The sequence below is a fragment of the Ursus maritimus genome, unplaced genomic scaffold (assembly GCF_017311325.1).
Source record: "Ursus maritimus isolate PB19 unplaced genomic scaffold, ASM1731132v1 scaffold_5, whole genome shotgun sequence".
Taxonomy (NCBI): domain Eukaryota; kingdom Metazoa; phylum Chordata; class Mammalia; order Carnivora; family Ursidae; genus Ursus; species Ursus maritimus.
The window spans coordinates 28,149,708-28,169,219 of NW_024426663.1; the positions used below are offsets into that span (position 1 = coordinate 28,149,708).

At 37.8% G+C, this 19,512-nt stretch overlaps 1 protein-coding gene across 1 annotated transcript in view; it reads right to left on the minus strand.

Annotated features, from left to right (window-relative positions):
• Nucleotides 1–19,512, minus strand: part of JMY (junction mediating and regulatory protein, p53 cofactor) — a 95,043-nt gene that overhangs the window by 54,056 nt on the left and 21,475 nt on the right. Inside the window, exon 3 of the mRNA XM_040622146.1 lies at nt 6,851–7,024. Within this exon, the coding sequence (XP_040478080.1) occupies nt 6,851–7,024 (174 nt within the window). The remainder of the gene's footprint in view (nt 1–6,850; nt 7,025–19,512) is intronic.

The window sequence follows — 19,512 nt, forward strand, 5'->3', positions numbered from 1 at the left end:
GCCTTCTAGATTCTAGTTTATTTCTTTCAGCAAGTACTAAAAGCTGGCCAATGTGTCTGAAGCGCTTTTAGCAAATACACAAAGACAAATCAGTGGGCCAACTCAGTAACTAACCGTGATTCATTAATATGCTGGATTTAAAAATCTAGATAGAATCATCTAGTTTGAATTTCACTCTGCGGATGCTAAAACTGAGGCCCAGAGAGATTGTTAACTTTGAATTGAGTGTGTTTCAGCCCTTAGTGGTTTCAAGTTCTTTTAAACTTGTGCTTTAAACTTAAGTATATATCATAATCATCTGGAAGACTGCTGAGCCCCTCTCCCTCGAGTTTCAGTAGAGATCTGAGGTAAGACCTGGAATCTGTATTTGTAACAAGGTTCCAGGTGATACTGATGCTACTAGTCTGGGGGTTACGTTTTTGAGAACCAAAGTATTAGACATAAAGTCTGGTAGCTCCATCAAGGGGTGCATGCCTCAGAATGACTTTTAGGCCAAAAATTCTCAGTAGAGGAGCTCCTGAATGCTTAGAGACGAGGCAGAGGATTAGTGAAAAACCTTTATCAATTACCATTTATATGGGTGCCTGGGTGGCTCAGTTGATTAAGTGTCTGCCTGTGGCTCAGGTGGTGATTCTGAGGTCAAGCCCCACATTGGGCTTCCTGCTCAGCAGGGAGTCTGCTTCTCTCTCTCCCATTGTCCCTCTCTCTGCTCACGCTCACTCTCTCAAATAAATAAAGAAAAGAAAAGAAAAAAAAAAAAAAGAAGAAGAAGAACCAGATACTTAAGTGAGGCATGGAACTAGCAGACAGAGCCAAATATTACTTTCTGCTTTGAGACAACAATTAGTAAAGTGGTGGGGTTTTATGATCAAAGGCCTTCTATAAGTACTAAAGGATGCTTTTAAGAATACAAAATAAATTTTTAAAAATTACCATTTACATAAATATAATTAAGACCATACTAAAGTATATTTAACATAAAATATATAGTAACTATATTATCATAAAATGTTAATACATACATATTTTATAAAATCAAGATGTATTAAATATATTTTATAAATGTAATATATAATACAAATATAAATATACATTCAGAGTACCAAGTTAACTTCTTTTTTATCTTCTTTTCTATCATGCTTTAATATCTAGGTTAATGAAAGCACTGGAAATTAAGTTCTTTCTAAAGAATCTAGAGTACAGGTCAAACTCCACAAAATGCTATAGTGTTCTAGCCCCTGACCACCTTTCCTCTCCTTTCCTATAAATACTTAGACCTGAGACATACCAAACAATTTACATCCTAACTAAAACAGCAAGCTTTGCAGTCAAACAGACATGTGTTTCAATCCCAGCCATGCCATTTACTGGCATCAACCAATGGTGCCGGGTAGGAGTGAAGATTTGGTAATTTATTCAATAATTCATTTTGATTAAAAACACAAGCACATGCCTATTCACCATACCATTCCTGTTTTTATCTGCACCTGCAGTATTCTCTATTCCAATCTCCAATGCAGACATATGTACCCACTTCCTACTGAATTGTTATTCTTTAAATGGTGAAGCGCTCGATAATCCCTCTTTTTCCATTTCTTTAGGCAGTGTTGATCACTCCAGTTTGTGTGCCTCTGTATCAACTTTTACATGCTATTTTTTCCTTTAAAAAAAAAACACCTTTAAGTTATAATTTACATACAACAGAATGTTCCCGACATTAAGTACAAATTTTGATGAATTTTGACAAGTTTATATATTCATGTAAAAACCACTATAATCAAAATTTAGAGCCTATCAATCACCCAAAGGTTTCTGTTACACCTGCTCCCTCTCAATCTCCATTGTCCAAACGCAGGCAAGAAGTGCTAAGCTTTCTGTCAATACAGATCAGAACCATCATCTCCAGAATTTCACATAAATGGATTCATACAATTTACACTGTCTGTTGCCTATATTTTGTAAACTATTTTAAGGTTTAATTTACATACAAATTAATCCATTAAAAGTGCTCAATTTGATGAGTTTTAATAGCTGTAGACACCCAAGCAACAACCACTACAATCAAAACATTTCTATCACCTCCAGAAGATTCCTCATGCCATCCATCCCTTCACACATGAATATACCCTTTTGTATTTGGCTTCTGTGACTTAGCAAGATTTCAGATTTATCCATGTTGTTGTGTCTATCAAGGGTAAATTCCTTTGTATTGCTGAGAATTTATTCTGTAATATGAAAATACAACATTTTGCTTATCCATTCACCCGTTGATGGTTATTTGGGCTGTTCCAGCTAGGGGCTACTGTGAAGAAAGGTGGCATGAGTATTAGTGTATCAGTCTTATGAGCAGATGTTTTCATTTCTCTTTTATAAATAACCAGGATTTGAACAGCTGAGCGGTAAGGTATACATATATCTAACTCCTTAAGAAACAGCCAAACTGTTTACCAAAGTGGTTACACCATTATAAAATATTGCTGGGAATACCTGAGAATTCCAATTACTCTATATCCTCACCAGTCCTTGGGAGTGCCACAATTTTTTTTTCAAGATTTTATTTATTCGTTTGACTGAGAGAGAGCACAGGTGGGGGGTGGGATCGAGCCCCACTAAGCAGGGAGCCCGATGTGGTGCTCGATCCCAGGACTGCAGGATCACAACATGAGCCAAAGGCAGATACTTAACCAACTGAGCTACCCAGGCGCCCAAGTGCCAGAATTTTAAATTATATTCACTCTAGTGGGTGTGTATCTCATTATGGTTTTAATTTGAATTTCCATGATGACAATTTAAAGCTTCTCTGTGTGTGCTCATTAGCCATTTCTTTAAGTGTCTTTAAAATATTTAGCCAATTTTTAAATTTTTTGGTTGTCTTACTGAGCTATACAGCTCCTTTGTCAGATGTATTACAAATATTTTCTTCCAGTCTGTGGGCTTGCCTTCTCTTTTTCTTAACGATCTTTCTAAAAGTAACTGTTCAATTTTGGTGAAGTCCAATTTATCAAAAAAATTTTTAAAGTTTATGGCTCAAGTTTTCTGCATCCTGTCTAAAAAGCCTTTACCTTTTCTTTCCCCAAATTGTGAAAACTTTCTGTTTTCTTATTTAAGTCTTTTTTTTTTTTTTTTTTAAAGAGCGAACTGGGGGAGTGGTGGCAGGGAGAGGGGGAGAGGGAAAGATCTTAAGCAGACTCCATACCCAGCATGGAGCCAAGGCAGGGCTCAATCTCACAAACCTGAGATCATGACCTGAGTCAAAATCAAAAGTTGGACGCTTCACCTACTGAGCCACCCAGGTGCGTCCCTCTTTTATGTTTTAGAACATGAGATTCTGTTTAGGGATAAGATGGATTTCAAGTTAATTTTTATATATGGTATAGGGACTGAGATCCATTTTTTAAAATGTGGGTATGCAGTTGTTCTGGTACCATTTCTTGGAAAGATTACTCTTTCTCCCACTGAACTGCTCTGTCGCCTTCGTGAAAAACTTACTATATAACCATGCATCTATTTCTGGATTCTATTCTATTCTGTTGATTTACAAGTCTATCTTAGGCCAACAGTACAAATTGCTCTAGTTTTTTAGTAAGTTGAAGTCAGGTAACAATTCCTCCAATTTTACCTTTTTCAAAATTGTTAAAGCCGTCCTTTGCCTTTCCTTAAAAATTTATAATTCACCTGTCAGTTTCTGGAGGGAAAAAAAACGACTAGAATGTTAATTTGAATCTACACATCAATTGAAAACTAACTTCTAAACATTACTGAGTCTTCCAAACTATTAAGATGATCTCCCCATTTCTTATGGTACACTTAATGTCTCTCAGCAAAGTTTTATAATTTTCGGTATACAGAACTTTCATATATTTTGCAAAATTTATTTCTAAACAGTTCATGTTTAGAGACGCTTATAATGGTATTTTAAAGTTTGTGTAATTTTCATTTTCATTTCTAAAAGATAGAAAATGCAACTGAATTTTTAACAACCTTGTAACTAAACTTACGTATTATTTTCAGCAGGTTTTTAAAAGATCCCTTAGATAGGGGCACCTGGGTGGTTCAGTTGGTTAAGCGTCTACCTTTGGCTCAGGTCATAATCCTGGGGTCCTGGGATCCAGCCCCACATCAGGCTCCCTGCTCAGTGGGGAGCCTGCTACTCCCTCTCCCTCTGCTGCTCCCCCTGCTTGTGTTCTCTCTGTCAAACAGATAAATGGAATCTTAAAAAAAAAAAAAAAATCCCTTAGGATATTTTATATATATTACGTGATCTGTAAAGTTCAGATAGCTTTATTCTGTCCTTCCAATTTATATGCCTTTTATTTTTTCTGGCTATGAACTCCAGAAAAATACTGAATTAAAGCGGTGAGAGTAAATGATCTTGTCTCGTTCCCAATCACAGGGGCAAAGAATTTAGCCATTCACCATCAAATATGACGTTAGGTAGGCTTTTCCATATACACCCTTTATCAGGACGAGGAAATTCCCCTTTCCTCCTAGTGTGCTGGGTTTTTACCATGAATGGATACTGAATTTTGTTAAATGCTTTTCTGCACCCATAGAAATATACTGATTTTTTCCCTTTAGTCTAATATGGTAAATTACACTGATTTCATTTCTGAATGTTAAAACAACTTTGCATTTGAGAGTAGCCCTAATCATAAACATATTGTATCATAATTTTTATAGATTACTAGATCCTATTTTTTTTAAAGATTTTATTTATTTATTTGAGAGAGAGGGAGAGTGAGCACAGGGGGAGGGGGCAGAGGGAGAAGGAGAAGCAGACTCCCCGCCAGGCAGGGAGCTCAATGCGGGGCTCGATCCCAGGACCCTGGGATCATGACCTGAGCTGAAGGCAGATGCTCAATGACTGAGTCACCCAAGCACCCCTCCTAGATCCTATTTTTTAAAATCATGTTAAGGATTACTGCATCTACATTCATGAGGATCATCTAGTTCTTTTTTTTTTCTGTAATGTCGTTTGATTTTGATATCAGAATAATGCTGGCCTAAAAAATGAGTTGGGAAGTATTCTCTCCTTTGTTTTCTGAGTTTGTGTAGAACTGGCATTATTTCTTCTTTACATGTTTCGTAAATCCTTTACATGTTTCGTAAATCCTTTACATGTTTCGTAAACACAATGATGTGTTCTGGACCTGTAGATTTCTTTGTAGGAAGGTTTTAAATTATGAACTCAACTTTGTTAATATAAGGCTCCCTATGTTCTTCCCTATGTTCTTCTGTTTCTCCTTGAATCTACTTTGATAATTTGTACTTTTTCTAAAAAATGTATCCATTTCATCTAAATTGTACAATTTATTGGTACCAATTTATTCATATTTTTATTAACATTTATAGAATCTGCAGTTATATTAGTACTTTCAGTCCTAACAGATATGTTGGTGCTTCTTTAAAAAAAAAAAAAAAAAAAAATCAAGGGCGCCTGGGTGGCACAGCGGTTAAGCGTCTGCCTTCGGCTCAGGGTGTGATCCCAGCATTCTGGGATCAAGCCCCACATCAGGCTCTTCTGCTATGAGCCTGCTTCTTCCTCTCCCACTCCCCCTCCTTGTGTTCCCTCTCTCGCTGGCTGTCTCTATCTCTGTCAAATAAATAAATAAAATCTTAAAAAATAAATAAATAAATAAATAAAAAATCAATTCAGCTAGGTTTACAAAATACATTGAGTCCCCACCCCCACCACCCAAACAACCAGGTTTTGGTTTCACTGATCTCTTCTTAAATCTATTCTTTCTTTTTTCACTGACCCCACTCTTAATTTTTTGGGTTTAACCTCTCTTTTTCTAGCTTCTTAAAGTGAAAGCTTGGATGACTGATTTTAGAACTTTCTTCTTCTCTAATAACTATAAATTTCTCTATAAATACAGCTTTAGCTTCATCCCTTGGTATCTTGCCAAAGGTTCAGGATAAAATTTTACACACCTAAGGTTGAATCTCTGTCATTTCCCACCAAGACACAGAAAAACAGTAACTAAAAGAACACCACGAAAAGAAAAACGTCAGAACATTTGCCTCAAAAAACACACACTTTACCCATGAAAATTAAATATCATAGATTTTAAAGCTCTAACGGGTACCTAGGTTAAGCCGCCAAGTCTTGGTTTCGGCTCACGATCTCAGGGTCCTAGGACGGACCCCTGCGTTGGGCTACACCCTCAGCATGGAACGTGCTTAATTAAGAGTCTCTCTCCCTCTCCCTCTGCCCCTTCCCCACTCTAAAATAAATAAAACTTAAAAAAAATTTTTTTAAAGCTCTAACATTAAATCCTTATAACTTTTTTTTTTTACTTAAGAATTTCTTTATTTATTGACAGAAAGAGAGAGAGAGCGCACGCACAGCAGGGAGAGCGGCAGGCAGGGGGAGAGGGAGAAGCGGGTTTTCCGCTGAGTAGGGAGCCCCATGTGGGGCTCAGTCCCAGGACCTTAGGATCATGACCTAGGCACCCCTCTTATAACTTTCAAAATAAGGCCTTCCCAGAAAAAATGTTCCCAAAACTTCTGGTAAAGAAGTCTAAGGCCACAAAACATTAAACAGAAGGAATAGAGAAGAAAAGCACAGAACAAGGGGGAAGATGGGGATTTCTCAATGCATCTACAACTTTACTTTCTAGGCTTCTCATCCCTGGCTACTCAACAGAATCACCTTTGAGATACTCTAAAATGAGGTGCTTAGGCTCTATGTAATCTGAATTGACCAAAATAGAATCTGTGGGGAGAAAGGATCAGGTATCTCATTTTTAAAAAGCTCCTCTATGGCCAGCCAGGCTGAGAACTATGAAACAGAAAGGGACCTATGTAGGTTAAAACAAAACAAAAAACAAAACAAAACAAAAAAAACCTTGATCTGCTGTCTCCGTAGCATGGCAAGTTCTCTCATGTCTCGGAATGGCTGTAGTAAATACTGATATAGTTCAGTTGTGGCTTCTGCAAGGCTGCTATAGGCTTCATCCTCCATCTGATACAAGTCCAGAAGCTCGACCATGCTTTCTGTATTCTTGTGCTTATCCAAGAGCTGTGGAATAAGAAGAAAGTTTTATTGCAAAGAATCTGATTATAACAGCTTAAAAATACTTCCTTTTAACTTCCTCCCTTATCTTCTTGGGCTATTAGAATACTAAAACACAGAAGGAATGAAAAGCACTGAAGGCTTTTCATCACTCATCTCCATGCTGAGATGTCTTACTACTCAAGACCTGCCTGAATCATCCTTTTCAAACTGCTCTCATCATATTATTCCTGTTCTGTATATTTTCTGGGACTTCATACTATCTATCTGCTTACACCTAAGCCCTTAAAAATATTTTCCCTCGTTTCTTGTAGCTTTCTCTATATTTATAAAAAAATTTTTTCACTGCTAATATACAAAGTAGTTATCAACTCTTACCAATATTAATATGCTTTTTTAAAGATTTTATTTATTTATTTGACAGAGAGAGAGACAACCAGCGAGAGAGGGATCACAAGCAGGGGGAGTGGGAGAGGAAGAAGCAGGCTCCCAGCGGAGGAGCCTAATGCGGGGCTCGATCCCAGGATTTCGGGATCATGCCCTGAGCCAAAGGCAGACGCTCAATGACTGAGCCACCCAGGCGCCCCCAACTCTTACCAATATTATTTTACTAATCTTCCCAAATCTTCCTGCCACTCCGCTCCTCCTCCCAGTTTGGAATATTCCCACATTAACGTTCAACTCACGCCTATCACATCCCTCAAAATCTAGGTTAATAAAAACCTCAATTGTACTGAACAGTTCAAGACTGACTGTAATAGATTTTTATAACTCTTACTTGCACTCTTTGGTACGCATGTGTGTATGTGTATGTGTGTTTTCATTTATTCCTCAACAAATATGGACATCTAACACATGTGAGGCACTGGGCTAAGAGCTGGGCATACAGCTGTTCTCTTCATGAAGCTTACAGTGTAGTAAATAAACAGAAACTAAGTTTTTAAAAATTACAAACTGTGATGTTATGAAAATTATTTTTTTCCAGTTTTATAAAATAAAAGTAATACAGTAAAACAATGACTCCATGAGAAAGAATGAGAGTTGGGGGGACGGTAGCACACTGTGTGACCTAATTTAGAAAAGGCAGAGAGAACAGGCAATCCTTTTCCAAGGATCCAAGGAAACTTACACTAAATTTAAAGAAACATGTAGGCAAGACAATATTTTATATATTTATCCTTGATGCCCGTTTACCTGGTGACAGTCTCATCTCAAAGGCACAAAATTCTGCTTTTCATTCCATCCCTTCCTCCCCAACTTTTTGCTTTAGTTACCATATTGTGCTATACATATCATACTCAACTTAGAGTCCAAATTCACTTCCTGCCTAGATTCTTAGCACTAAATGTAGCAGAACATTCACATTAATCTTTTGCTTACTATATCATTAACAATCATGATGGATCAGATAATCTACCTTAAAGTGCTTTTATGACAAAGAAGTACTATATATAAATACTAGTTCTTCTGTTTTAAGGCTATCGTAATTCCAAATTTCACTGCTAACATGGAGAATTTCCACTATCCAGTATCAGCTGATTAGTTCCTCTTAAGACTAGTTCTCCCCCTAATGATGATTATAAACCTTGGGCAAAATATTACGACACTACTACCTGAAGGCAATGTAAAGTGACCAGAAGTAAATAAAAACTGGAAAGAGCACCAATATGTCAAAGACAGGAAGACCCTAAGTGAGTTTTTATTCATGGTATATGGCCTGAGCACAGGCCCCAGTGGTTGCCAGAGGAGAGAAGTTTGGCTAAAACAGTCTTGGTGCTTGAAGAATCAGAGGAGAGTTCAAGACAACCACATCACCTAGAAAAGGGAGGGAAAGCTAAAAATGAGAAAGCCAAAGGAGGAAATCACAAATTGATATATAAACTCTACTCGAGTGGCACCTGTGTGGCTCAGTTGGTTTTAAGCAGCTACCTTCAGCTCAGGTCATGCTGTCAGGGTCCTGGGACCAAGCCCCCAGCTGGGCTGTGTGTTCAACAGGGAGTCTGCCTCTCCCTCTGCTCCTTCCCCCTCCATGCTCTCTCTCCAACAACAACAAAAAAAATTAAAATTAAAATTAAAATAAACAAACAAACTACTCAAATTTCAGGCTGATCACCGGAACTAAGTACAAGACAGGCTATGGGCATAGAAGCCAAGGATAAAAATGCAGTATTTTAACTGCTCTTCTGTGAAAGATGAGTACAGTTTGCAGTTGAACCAATTAACTATATGCTAAAACAAATCTATTTAAAAAAAAATCAACATTCTCTGTAGGAATATAACACACAATGGAGGCTCTGCAAGGTACCATTTATAGTGTCCAGAATACAATCCAAATTTAGCAGACCTAAAGAAATAGGAGAACAAAACAATGCTTAAAAGGCAATCAAACGGAGAACTGTAAGATGAAATACTTTCGATTTAGCGCAAATTTTATTTTAATTTAAAAGATTTCATTTATTTATTTGACAGACTGAGAGAGAGAGCACATAAGCAGGGGGAGCAGCAGAGGGAGAAAGAGAAGCGGCTCTCCTCTGAGCAGAGAGCCCGATGCTGGGCTCGATCCCAGGACCCTGGGATCACCACCTGAGCCAAAGACAGACTCTCAACTGAATGAGCCACCCAAGCGCCCCTCGATTTAGCACAGATTTTTAAAGCAATTATTATAAAATGCTAATGGACACAATTTGCTCATGAAGAACAAAATCTCAAAGGAGAAATAATTTTTTTTAAGATTTTTATTTATTTCTTTGAGAGAGAGAGAGCAAGTGAGCAAAAGCTGGAGGGGGGGGGGTGTTGGGAAGAAGGAGTACCAAAGGGACAAGCCGAATCCCCACTGAGCGCACAGCGGGGTGGGCACACCTGATCCCAGGGCCCTGAGATCATGACCTGAGCCAAAGTCAGATGTTTAACCTAACGAGCCACTCAGGCATCCCTTAAAGACTTTATAGAACTAAAAACTACAGTGTCTAAAATAGCCCAAGGGAACAGACACACTAAGAGGTTGAAAGATTAAAAAGTAATCGTAAGTCTACGATTAGCAATTCCTATTTCTTTAATTCCTTACTGTTGCATCAGTAGAGCTCCTGTATAAAAGAATGAAACTGAAAAAAACTTCGCTTTTCAAGATTTTAAGAAATAACCAAGGAAACCCAAAACACCATGGGAGACAAAACCAAAGACACAGGAAATCTTAGCTTCTGACACCACAGTGATTGCCTAGAGTTAACACAGTCAAATCTCCTCTAGGTGGATAAACAAAACCTCACTCTTAAAGGCATATTTATCTCAGCTCTTTTTGCTTAGTATTAGTACCATCATGTCCAGCTTCCAAAAAAAATTACAGGGCATATTAAAAACACAGTTTGAAGAGTCAGAGCAAGCATCAGAACCATACTCAGGTATAGCAGGGATATGGGAATTATCAGACTGGAAATTTAAACTACGATTAATATGCTAAGTGACCTTGGGGTGCCTGGATGCCTCAGTAGGTTGAGCAACCAACTCTCGGTTTTGGTTCAGGTCATGATCTCATGGGTTGTGATATCGAGCTCCAAGCTCAGCAGGGGAGTCAGCTTGAAGGTTCTGTCCCTCTGCTACTCCCCCCACTCCTACTTCTCTCTCTCTCTCTCTCTCTCTCTCTCTCTCTCTCTCACACACACACACACACACACACACACAAACACACACACTCTCTCTCAAATACACAAATCTTTTAAAAAATATGCTAAGGAATCTAATGGAAAAAGCAGACAAATGCATGAACAAATGTATATAACGTAAGCAGAAAGTTGGAAATACTAAGAATCAAAAGGAAATGTTCTAAGTCAAAACCACTAAAATGGAAAAATGCCTTCAATGGGTTTATTAGACTGGACACAACAACAACAAAACAAACCAACAAATGAGCTTGAAGAAATGTCAGTAGAAACTTTCAAAACTGAAATGCAAAAACAAAAAAATTTTTGAAAGAACAAAATATCCAAGAAGCATGGGACAACTACCTACAAAACAGTAGGAAAAATTTATATCAGACTTCTCTTCAGAAACCATGCAAACAAGAGAAGTAGAGTGAAATAATTAAGAGTTCAGCGGTCCCTGGTTGGCGCAGTCAGAAGAGCATACCTCTCTTGATCCTGGAGTTGTGAGTTCAAGTCCCATATTGGGTGTAGAGATTACAAAAAAAAAAAAATAAACCTTAAAAAAAAGTTAAAAATTCATATACCTAGAACTCTGTATTCAGTGAAATTACCTTCAAAATTGAGAAATAAAGGAGATCCTCAGGCAAAGATAAACTGAGGTGACCTATCTTGCAAGAAATACTAAAACACTGTTTGTCAGAAAGAAGGAAAATTGTATAGGTCAGAAACTTGGATCTAGATAAAGAAAGGAAGAATATTAGAGAAGAAATTAATAAAAGTAAAATAACATCTTTTCCTATTATTCTTCTTAATGGATCTAACAGATTATAGTTTACTCAAAACAGGAGCCACAATATATCCAGCGATTATACCTTACAGATTAATAAAATAAATGACAGCAAGGTTACAAGGACAGGAGGGAAAACCTGGGAATACCCTGTTGTAAGATACTTGTACTACATGTAAAGTAGAACAGCACTATTTGAAAGAAAGCTTGGTTAGTATTGCAAATGTATTATCACAAACTCGAATGCAACCGCTAAAAAAAGTTTTAGAAGTATCACAGATATGCTGAGGGAAAAACCAGAATATAAAATGCTCAATTAATACCAGAAGGCCAAAAGAGTGGAAAACAAAAAAAGGACAAAAGCAACAGGGCAATCAAAAGAAAATAGTAACAGATATGGTAGGTATTACTCCAACTGTATCAATTATCACTTTAAACATCAATGGCTGAAATACACCTATTAAAAGAGACTGTCTGGGTGAACATAAAAACAAGATCCAACTACGCTGTCCAAAAGAAACTCACTTTAAATACAGACAAAGATGGGTTAAAGTGGTAAAGACATACCATGCTAACACTAATCAAAAGGAAGCTGCAGTAGCTATATTTCAAACAAAGCAGACTTCAGAACAAGGAAAATTATCAGAGAAAATTACAAGAGTTAATTCTCCAAGACATAATAATCCTTAATGTGTATATGCCCAAAAACATACCAACAAAATACCCAAGTTAAAAACGGATACAACTACAAGGAGAAAAGGGTTAGTCCACTATGACAGGTGGAGACATCAAGATCCCATATCAGTAATGGATGGATCCAACAGGCAGAAAATCAGTAAGGATACAGTTGAAAGCAACAGCACCATCAACTGGACATTATTAACATCTATCAAATAATTGATCCAATTGCAGCAAAATACATATTCTTTTTGAGCTCACATGGAATATTCACCAAGACAGATCACATTCTGGGCCTAAAACACATTATAATAAATTTAAAAGAACAGAAATCACACAAAGTATGCTCTTAGACTACAATGGAATTGAACTAGAAATCAGTAACAGAAATATTGCTGGAAATCCCCAAAATCCTTGGGAGATTAAACAACACAATTTTAAATAGTGCATGGGTCAAAGAAAAAGTCAAGAGAAATTTTGAAATATTTTCAACTAAATGAAAATGAAAACACAACTTAGCGAAATTTTGGGGTTGCAGTAAAAGTGCTCAAAGAAAATCTGTAGCATTGAATGCATACATTACAAAAGTCTAAAATCAATAATCTAAACCTTTACCTTAGAAAAGAGCAAATTAAATTCAAAGACTGCAGGAAAAAAAGAAAATTTAGAGTATAAATCAATGAAACTGAAAAACCAAAATCAACAGAGAAAAATCAATGGAGCAAAAAACTCTGGTTCTTTGAAAACATCAATAAAATTGATAAACCTCTACCAAGGTTAAGAAAGAAAAAGACACAAATTACTAATATCAGAAATGAAAAAGGGACATCATTACTGATCCCATGGTCATTAAGAGGAATACTAAGAACATCTCTATGCCCACAAATTCAAAAAACTAGGTGAAATGGATGAATTCCTTTAAAGACACACTCTAATAAAACACACGAATAGATAATCTTGGGGCACCTGGGTGGCACAGTGGTTAAGGGTCTGCCTTCGGCTCAGGGCGTGATCCCGGCGTTCTGGGATCGAGCCCCACATCAGGCTCCTCTGCTATGAGCCTGCTTCTTCCTCTCCCACTCCCCCTGCTTGTGTTCCCTTTCTCGCTGGCTGTCTCTCTGTCAAATACATAAATAAAATCTTTAAAAAAAAAAAAAATATATATATATATATATATAAAGTAAAACAAGAAAAAATTAAAAATAAATTCATAATAACCAACTAACACTGATTTTTGTCCCTGCTAAGCCCTATTATTTTATAGGGTGATCCGATCCATGTCTTTCTGCTTCGTTAACAAGTGGTTTTGTTTGGTTTGGTTTTTAAAAAATTTATTTATTTATTTATTTGACAGAGAAAGAGAGCACAAGCAGGGGGAGCAGCTGGCAGAAAGACAATTCTGGAGACACTAAGAGACCCTGGGGCCCTGAGTTATATACTACAATGGTGAGAAAAGCTTGGAAGGGGTATCAGAGTGCATGCAGAGATATCAGTTTCACAGGCTCCCAGGTGAGTCCATGAAAGTTGGTTGAAATTTTTACATCGGGGGAGAGAAGAACAAAGATTCAAGAAATGCTCTGGAGATAAAATCAGTGGTACTTGGTTAAAGACCAGATTTTAGGACAGAGAGAATTAAGGATGACTACTAGGGGTCTGGCACTAATTGAGACAAAGAACAAAGGAATAGAGACAGGTTTTTAGTGGCAAAGATAACAGATTCAGAGACACTGTCCAAATTGCTTTTTAGATATCCAACAGGAGAGTCATGTAGGGGATACGAAATATCCAAGAAAGACCTTATCTTTAAGAAGTCTACAATCTAACTAGGGAAGCAAACTAACAGATATAAAAGTAAAATACTGATTATAAAAGACAGCAAAATGTTAGAGAAAAGACGGATTGGAGTAGGCTAACACCCTTGGAAAAGGTGTTCTAAAGCTAGGATTTGAACTGGGCCTTGAAGGACGAGAAGGGCTGCGTTGGTAAAGAGGGCAAGCCAAACTTGAGAAATCACATGAATAAAAGCATCTTGGATAAGGAATCTGGGAGGGAGGAGTAGCATAAGTATCATGTTCCCTGAAGTCTGAAGGGTACACACTAGTTAACAGGCATCACACTGAGTCTGTAAATGCAGCACATTTTAATAAGCAGTGAAACCACCTATGGAGTAGGAAAAAAGAATGATGTATGTGGTCAATCTGCCCTCTTTAATTTAGTTGGCTGTGTTCAACTCAGCTAAATAACTAAATCCAACAGATGGAGATGGTCATTTAGTACCTGGGTACTCAAAATAGGGTCTGTGACCAGCAACACCAGCATCATGTGGGAACCTGTTATTAATATGGAACCTGAGGGCCCATTCCAGACCCACAGAATCAGAATCTGAATTTTAGATTTGAGACTGAATTGAGAAACTTTACTTCAGTAGTACCTTAATATACCCATATTAATAATGATATGAGGCAAAAGTCTAAAGTTACATAAATTACAGCAGGTGACTTTTCTTGAATCAAAAACAATTTTTTCCATCTCACTCTCTCACTACATTTACTATTAGATCAATTAGCACTACAGGCATACCTCGTTTTATTGTCCTTCACTTTACTGCACTTCAGATATTGTTTTTGTTTATTAACAAATTGAAGGTTTGTGAAAATCCTATGTCAAGCAAGTCTATCAGTGCCATTTTTACAACAGCATTTGCTCATGTCATGTGTGTGTCACGCTTTGGTAATTTTCACAGTATTTCAGGCTTTCTCATTATTGCCTTTGTTAGGTGATCTGTGATCAGTATTCTCAGATGTTGCTACTTACTAGTTTTGGGGCACCATGGGCCATGCCCATATAAGATGGCGAACTCAACTGATAAATGTTCTATATGTTCTGAGTGCTCAACCACTGGCCAACCCCCCATCTCTTCGCCTCTCCTGTGGCCTTCCTACTCCCTGAAACACATCATTATGAAGATTAGCCTAATTAATAACCCTACAATGGCCTCAAAGTGTTTGAGTTAAAGTGAACTTTAAATCAAACACTAGAAATGACTAAGCTTGGTGAAGGCATGTCAAAAGCTGAAAGGGGCCTCTTGCACAAGTTAGCCAAGTTGTAAATGTAAAGGAAGACTTCATAAAGGTAATTGAAAGTGCTACTTCAGTGAACACACAAATAATAAAGAGAGTGACAGAGCCTTACTGTTGATAATACAGAAAGTTTTAGTGGCCTGAACAGTTCAAACCCGCCACAATATTCCCTTAAGCCAAGGCCTAAATCCAGAGTAAGGCCCTAACTCTTTTCAACTCTATGAACGCTGAAAGAGGTGAAGAAGCTGCAGAAGACAAGTCTGAAGGTTTAAGGAGAGAAGATGTCACCATAACATAAAAGTGCAAGGTGAAGCAGAAAGTGCTGAAATAGAAACTATAGTAAGTTGCCCAAAAGATCCAGCTCAAGCAATTCACGAAGGTGGCTACACTAAACAATAGATTTCCAATGCAGACAAAACAGCCTTACATGGTTACAGTGGGAGAAGATGCCATGTAGGACTTAACACAGCTAGAGAGGAGAACTCAGTGTCTGGCTTCAAAGCTTCAAAGGATAGAGACTAACTCCCTTGTTAGGGGCTAATGCAGCTGATGACTCTAAATTGAAGCCAGAACTCATTTACCATTCCCAAAATCCTAGGGCCCTTAAGAATTATGCTAAATCCACTCTGCCTATGATCTACAAATGCCAAAACAAAGCCTGGATGACAGCACATCTATTTACGATATGGCTTATTGAATATTTTAACCTCAATGCTTAAAATATCTACTGCTCGAAAAACCCAATTCATTGCAAAATATTAGTGTACACTAACAATGCACCTAGTCACCCAAGAGCTCTCATAGAGACGAACAGTGAGATTAATGTGGTTTTCATGCCTGCTAACACTATAACCATTCCGCAGCCCATGAATCAAGGAGTAATTCTAACTCTCAAGTCTTATTTTAGGAAATACATATCATCAGGCTGTATCTGCCATAGACAGTGATTCCTCTGATGGATCTCGGCAAAGTCAACTGAAAACCTCTAGAAAGGATTCACCATTCTAGATACCATTAAGAACACTCAGTATTCATGGGAAAAGGTCAAAATATCAACATGCACAGGAGTTTTGAAGAAGTTCATTCCAACCCTCACGAATGATTTTGAGAGGTTCAAGACTTTAGTGGAGTAAGTAACTGCAGATGTGCTGGAAACAGTAAGAGAACTGGAATTAGAAGTGGAGCCCGAAGATGTGACTAACTGCTACAATCTCATGATAAAACTTGAACAGATGAGGAGTTGCTTCTTATGGATGAGCAAATAAAGTGGTTTCTTGAAACAGAATCTACTCCTGGTGAAGATGCTGTGAGAATTGCTGAACTGACAGCAAGAGATTTAGAATATCACATGAACTTAGTTGATAAAGTAGGGGCAGGGTTTGAGAGAACAGACTCCCAATTATGCTAGAAGTTCTACTGTGGGTAAAAGGCTATCAATCAGCATCACACACTACAGAGATATTGTTCATGAAAGGAAGAGTCAATCAATGCAGCAAACTTCATTGTTGTCTCATTTTAAAAAATGCCCACAGCCACTTCAACCCTTAGCAAACATCACCCTGATCAGTCTACAGCTATCAGCACTGAGGCAAGACCCTTCATCTGCAAGAAGATTACAACTCATGGAAAGCTAGGAAGATTACCATGTTTCAGCTGTAAAGTATTTTTTAAAGATTTATTTATTGGGGGGGGGCAGAGGGAGAAGGAGAGAGAATCTTAAGTAGACTCCACGCTGAGTGTGGAGCCTGAGAGGGGCTTGATCTCACAACCCTGAGATCACCTGAGCTGAAACCAAGAGTCAGACACTTAACTGCACCACCAGTGCCCCTGAAGTATTTTTAAATTAAGGTATTTATGTACATTGTTTTTTTTGCTTTTTTAGATATAACACTACTGCACATTCAACAGACTACAGTATAGTGGAAACAACATTTATATGCACTGGAAAACCAAAATATTCATTTAACTTGTTTTACTGTGACATTTGCTTTATTGTAGTGGTCTGAAACCAAACCCACAATATCTCTAAAGTATGCCCATGTTTAAACTAAACTGAGCCAAACCTCCCATTTCTCATGGTTCAGTTCTCTATTAAAGCACTTTTAGGGGTGTCTGGGTGGCTCAGTAGTTAAGTGTCTGCCTTCAGCTCAGGTCATGATCCCAGGGTCCAGGGATTGAGCCCCGCATTGGGCTCCCTGCTCAGCAGGAAGCTTGCTTCTCCCTCTCCCATTCCCCTGCTTGTGTTCCCTCTCTCGCTGTCTCTGTCAAATAAATAAAATGTTTTAAAAAAAAAATCACTTTTAGTGGATGGAAGTGGGGGGGTGCATTTTTAGCTATTCTAAGGGAAAAAAACACAGTTATTACTGAAGTCAGAGGAGGAGCAGAGGAAGAAATCTTCAAGCACCCTCCCTGCTGAGTGGGGGAGCTGGACACCTGCTCAATCTCATGACCCATGAGATCACGACCTGAGCCAAAACCAAGAGTCAGATGCTCAACCGACTGAGCCACCCAGGTACCTCAGTGGCCATTGCCTTTTAAACATCCATTTTCAGGGAATGGCTTACATACTGGAGATACCATCCTGGCAGGTGCTGGAGATAAAACAAGGCTGATTTTGTCACTCTGTACCTGTCTTACTAAAGATCAATCTTGTGTTTGAAAGCCAGTAAACTGATATACCTCTACAGAAAACAACCGTATTAAAATGCACATTCTCTTTGACCCAGAAATTCTTCTTATAAAAATTCATCCTACAGATATACTTGCACATGTGGGGAAAGAGATGCTATTTTAACAGGAACAGGATAAGATCAAAGTGGGAAAAAGCTATGTAGCAAAACAAATCTATTTAATGTAGTATTATGTAGCCATTAAAAGAAATGCAGTCTGCTACAAGAAAAAAACCACTAGACTCATCTCTGGAGACAAGGGAAACAAAAGCAAAAATGAACTATAGGGACTTCATCAACATAAAAAGCTTCTGCACAGCAAAGGAAACAATCAACAAAACTAAATGGAAACCTACACAATGGGAAAAGTATTGGCAAATGACATGTCTGATAAAGGGTTAGTATCCAAAATCTATCAAGAATTTATCAAACTCAACACTCTCAAAAATAAATAATCCAGTTAAGAAATGGGCAAAGACATGAACATTTTTCCGAAGACATACAGATGGCTAACAGACACATGAAAAGACGCTAAACATCACTCATCATCAGGGAAATACAAACCAAAACCACAGTGAGATATCACCTCACTCATCTGTCACAATGGCTAAAATAACACGGGACAAAAGAAGTTGGTGAGGATGTGGACAGAGGGGAATCCTCTCTTGCACTGCTGGTGAGAATGCAGATGGTGCAGCCACTCTGGAAAACAGTATGGAAGTTCCTCAGAAAGTTAAAAATAGAACTACCCTATGACCCAGCAACTGCACTATAGGTATTTAACCAAATGATACAAAAATACTAATTTGAAAGAGCACATGCATCCTGATGTTCAGAGCAGCATTATCAACAATAGCCAAATTAAGGAAAGAACCAAAATGTCCATTAACTGATGAATGGATAAAGATGATGTGGTGTGTATATATACACACAATGGAATATCACTCAGCCATAAAAAAAGAATAAAATCTTGCCATTTGCAACAATGTGGATAGAGCTGGAGTGTATTATGCTAAGCAAAGTAAGTTAGAGAAAGACAAATACCATATAACTGAACTCATATGAGGAATTCAGGAAACAAAACATATGAACATATGGGAAGGGGAAAAAGAGACAGAAGCAAGTCATAACAGACTCTTAACTACAGAAAACAAACAGGGTCGATGGAGGGAGGTGGGTGGGGGGATGGACTAAATGGGTGATGAGTATTAAGGAGGGCACTTGTGATGAGCACTGGGTTTGTATGTAAGTGATGAATCACTAAATTCTATACCTGAAACCAATTTTACTATATGTGTTAACTAAATAGAACTGAAATTAAAAAAAAGAAAAAAGACCCAAGATACAGAAGAGAGTAATATGCTACCATTTGAGTTGTTAAAAAGGTGGAGAATATCTATGTCTTATGTTTCTTTGTATATGTGACTGAATCTGAAAAACACACAAAAAAACTCAATGAGTGGTTGCCTCTGAGAATGAGAACCACAGACAGGGAAACGGAGGTAAGTGGGGAGTAGATTTACATTCCACTTACACTTTTTTTCACTCATGATCTATCAAATAAATACATATACTTTAAGATTTTATTTATTTGAGACAGAGAGTGAGAGAGAGAGAGAGAGAGCGCGCACGCACGCACGCA